This window comes from Octopus bimaculoides, chromosome 18 (assembly GCF_001194135.2).
Source record: "Octopus bimaculoides isolate UCB-OBI-ISO-001 chromosome 18, ASM119413v2, whole genome shotgun sequence".
Lineage (NCBI taxonomy): Eukaryota > Metazoa > Mollusca > Cephalopoda > Octopoda > Octopodidae > Octopus > Octopus bimaculoides.
Genome location: NC_068998.1, coordinates 50,678,229 through 50,682,160, shown reverse-complemented (window position 1 = coordinate 50,682,160; position 3,932 = coordinate 50,678,229). Strand labels below are relative to the sequence as shown.

Here is a 3,932-nt window from a genome sequence, read left to right as displayed (position 1 = left end):
GTGTGTGTGTGTGTGTGTGTGTGTGTGTGTGTGTGTGCATATACATGCATCTTTACGTAGAAACTCACTCACAAATTTTAGAAAGTGCACCTAATGTATAAAATGTGTTTTATGTCTGCAGATCTAACAGACAAAATGCAATACCCGATGATGAGTATGGATGAAAATCCTAGAATGAACAACATGGTAGATGATGAAATCTCGTTAGCAAGAAATTCTTTATCAAATGAAGGTAAATACATCCCACCACCTCTTCCTCCTCCTCTTCCTCCTCTTTTTTGCCTTTCTATTCCATCTTCATCATACCCTTTCGCTCTTCCTCTTCCTTTATCTCCTTATGTATGTACATATGTATGTATGCATATCTATCTATCTATCTATCTATCTATCTATCTATCTATATAAAATTATAATAAGGGTGTTGAACGATTACAAAACCAGTCGGCTAGAAATAGACCTCAAAAGGTCTATGAGCCACTTAGATTATTTCAGTCTAATCCCTATACGGATGCGCAGATGTTTGTGTTGGACCTCGATATGGGTGCAGCTCGGCTGATGTTTACGGACGACCTGGTGCTACTTGGCTCAATAAAGGGGTGACCCCCCAGTATGCTCTGAATGGGTTCACAGCCAAGTGCTGCAAGGCAAGGATGGGAATTAGAGCTCTTTCTCATCATAATTAAATTTAAATTATAAAAAAAAAAAAATATTTATTTGAGTAGACTGACTTTATGCACTTACTACCAAACACATAAATAACTCTAGCTAAGTAAAACTTATTAACAGAGTTAATTAATTGTAGATTGTATTTTACGTAATAAATATCATAACAATTACGCATAATCAACTATAGCACATATCAAACTTTCTACTAAAATTGAAATTAAAGTCAATTATTTACTTTGAATAATTTCCCACGTGTAATTAAAAAAGTTCTATTTAATTTTATTATTGATTTTTGCGTTCTTAATACAATACAAATAAATTACATCAAGTCTCCTACGTAAGAGATTTCATCCTCAAATTAAAATACACAATTCAAAACGTTGAATTGCTTTCCCTTTATCAGTAAAGATAAACATAGAAGTCTCTCTCTCTCTCTCTCTCTCTCTCTCTCTCTCTCTGTCCCTTTGCACCCACGTGTGTGTATATGTGCTTGTACATACATACATACATACATATTCATTCATACATACATACATCCATCCATCCATACATACATACATACATACATACATACATAGAGACATATATGAGCATGTCTAGATATGCAAATTTATGCATGAGAATACAAACATAAAACATACAAATCTGCACATACATACATACATACATACTTACGTACATACATAATACATACATACATACATACATACATACATACATGCATACATGCATACATACAAGCAAACAAAACTACCCTGTTCTCTATTGGTAAGAAATCTTGAAATAAACTGAATAATGACATACATACATACAGGATGACTGCAAACTAGCGTTCGAGTATTGCCATCGCCTGATATCGAAAGTTCCACACATGCGAAGGCTACAACCAGCCATTTTTGTGATATGTCTTATTTTTGTTTCCAAGCGATGCCTGTACATGATGATTTTTGATAGTGGGGAAAGGATTTGCCCAAATCCAATCCCGCTCTCTGTACATGGAGAATATAAGCTCGAAAAGAAGAAATAGACTACATCATAGAATGTTGCCAGTGTCGCAGGTTTTCTCTCAGAGTTTCGCCTCTCCTAGACAAATGTTGTGACAACAACAGAGGGGCCAACTCCACGCCTGGACACCAACCCAGATATTTCCACGTCACTGCGCATTATTTACATTATTTACACTTGCAGAAAACAGCACTGCTTGGAACCGCTCGAATACTCCGGAAGGTGCTCGAAAAATAAGAGGTGTTACCTTAGTTCACTGGCAGTGAAGAGCTCACACCTTAGTACATCTCCAGCGTTAGAAGGCAATAATGGTAATAATAATAATAATAATAATAATAATAATAATAATATGTATGCATACTGAGCATGTTATGACTCAATCAATCGACTCCATATTTCCTTTGCCAATCCATGATATTCCCTAAATAAACACGAGATCTCCGCTATTCCAAGCATAATAATGTTCTCAAATACTGGTCTCTACTTCCTCGTCAGCTACAATAAACTACTTTGCTGTGTTTGCTAGAAAATGAATGAACGGCTGATTGTAAATGTCCTGCAAAAGTTAAGGTTAATTAACTCGTAATCTGAATGTTGGTTTTAATTATCAACTGGTGTTTCATAGCAACTTGTGTGTCATTCATACTTTTGCTTCCCGGCTGAAATATTTCAATAAAGGATTTCAGAAGGAGCAATTTAAAACTCAGATGACTGTTTTATGTCAGTTTGAATGACGTATGGCTTGTTTGTGCGCGACCGACAAAACCAATTGTTTTGGGAATAATAACGGTCGTAATTGTTCCTCCACTTAGATGGAAGAGTCGTCTCTTTATTACTGAATTTTAATTAATTTATATGTCCGGTATTATCCCTTCACCAACTTTTATTTTATTCTGATGTTTGTTTAATCAAAATCACACATAAAGACGACGCTTTATTTTTCTCATCATTCTTGCTGTAATTTTAATTAAAGCAACATTTCTTTTCTTGTCTCACTATATAACACTAGGTATGCTAGCACTTATTTTGCTATATGTTCCGCGTGCAGCAGGCGTCACTTGGTAGTCCTCCTCCATAAAAATTCGTCTTAATGCTGTTCGTATTGTCTACTGGTTGTTATGCTGGTCTCTTACGATACTATTCATTAGTCGTTGAGTTATAGAAGCAGGGCAAACGACTAAATCAGTCATGGGCAAACTGCAGCCCGCGGAACTGTCTGAATGGCACGCTTAATGAAAAAAATTACCCTGAATCTTTTTAGTAGTGAGACCCGCCTTATGCTATGTTTTACGCGTCCCCACTCCCTTGTTTGAACCAAATTATCATTTAAGGCCATTCTAAGGCGGCGAAGCGATAACAGGCCGGGGGGAAAATGCTTAGCGGCATTTCGCTCGTTTTTACGGTCTGAGTTCAAATTCTGCCGGGAACAACTTTGCCTTTCGTCTTTTCAAGCTCGATAAAGTAAGTTACAGTCATGTATTGGGATTGATTACATCGGCTTCCTCTCCCCTCAAAAACTGCTGGCTTTTGACGACGATATTGGCCTGCTTACATCTCCGTATGTTAGCGGTTCGGCAAAGGTTACCGATAGTAAAAGCGCCAAGCTTTAAAAGAAATAAATCCTGAAGTGATTTGTTCGACTAAAACATTTCAATGTGGTACTCCAGCATGGCCGCAGTCAAATAACTGAAACAAGGAAAATATAAAATAATAAAAATAAGTAATTAGAAGCAATATGATATAAAGAAATTCAGTAGGATGTACACAACAAAAAAATTCACTTAGAAATTCTAGAAAAAATATAGAAAAAATACCTGAAGTGACAAGGACATCGACTAAAATTGTCGATTGGTTGTAATGAAGGTATGTATCTATACGTAATCATTGCGATTTTAACTGACTATCCCAGAATACAGGGAATGTTCCAAACGGAAGTGGGTAGAACCTACCTGCCTGTGTCTAATAATACACAAGAATACTGTACGAGTTGGTATTCTGGATATGTCAGTTGCGATGTAGTAACATCATTTGATTTGATAAATACTTATATTTCAACTGTATAAAGTATATTTAGTGCTTTCCGTCTAAAACACACGCACAGATAAGCACAGACATGCACAGACAGACATACCAACAGGCAGAAAGCTAACTTCCCCTCTCTCTCTGCTATGTATATATATATATATATATATATATATAAACAAAAGTAAATGAGTATATGCATATATACGTACAGGTATGTGCATACCGACATCCACCTG

General features: G+C 36.1%; 1 protein-coding gene across 5 annotated transcripts in view; it reads left to right on the top strand.

The window, feature by feature from the left end:
- LOC106875521 (ABC transporter F family member 4) overlaps positions 1–3,932 on the top strand; it is a 114,636-nt gene that overhangs the window by 78,022 nt on the left and 32,682 nt on the right. For 4 of the 5 annotated variants that reach the window (XM_014923710.2, XM_014923711.2, XM_014923708.2 and 1 more), the window contains one exon: positions 122–232. The exons of the other annotated variant lie outside the window; for it this stretch is intronic. In XM_014923710.2, the coding sequence (XP_014779196.1) occupies positions 122–232 (111 nt within the window). The remainder of the gene's footprint in view (positions 1–121; positions 233–3,932) is intronic. 5 annotated transcript variants of the gene reach the window in all.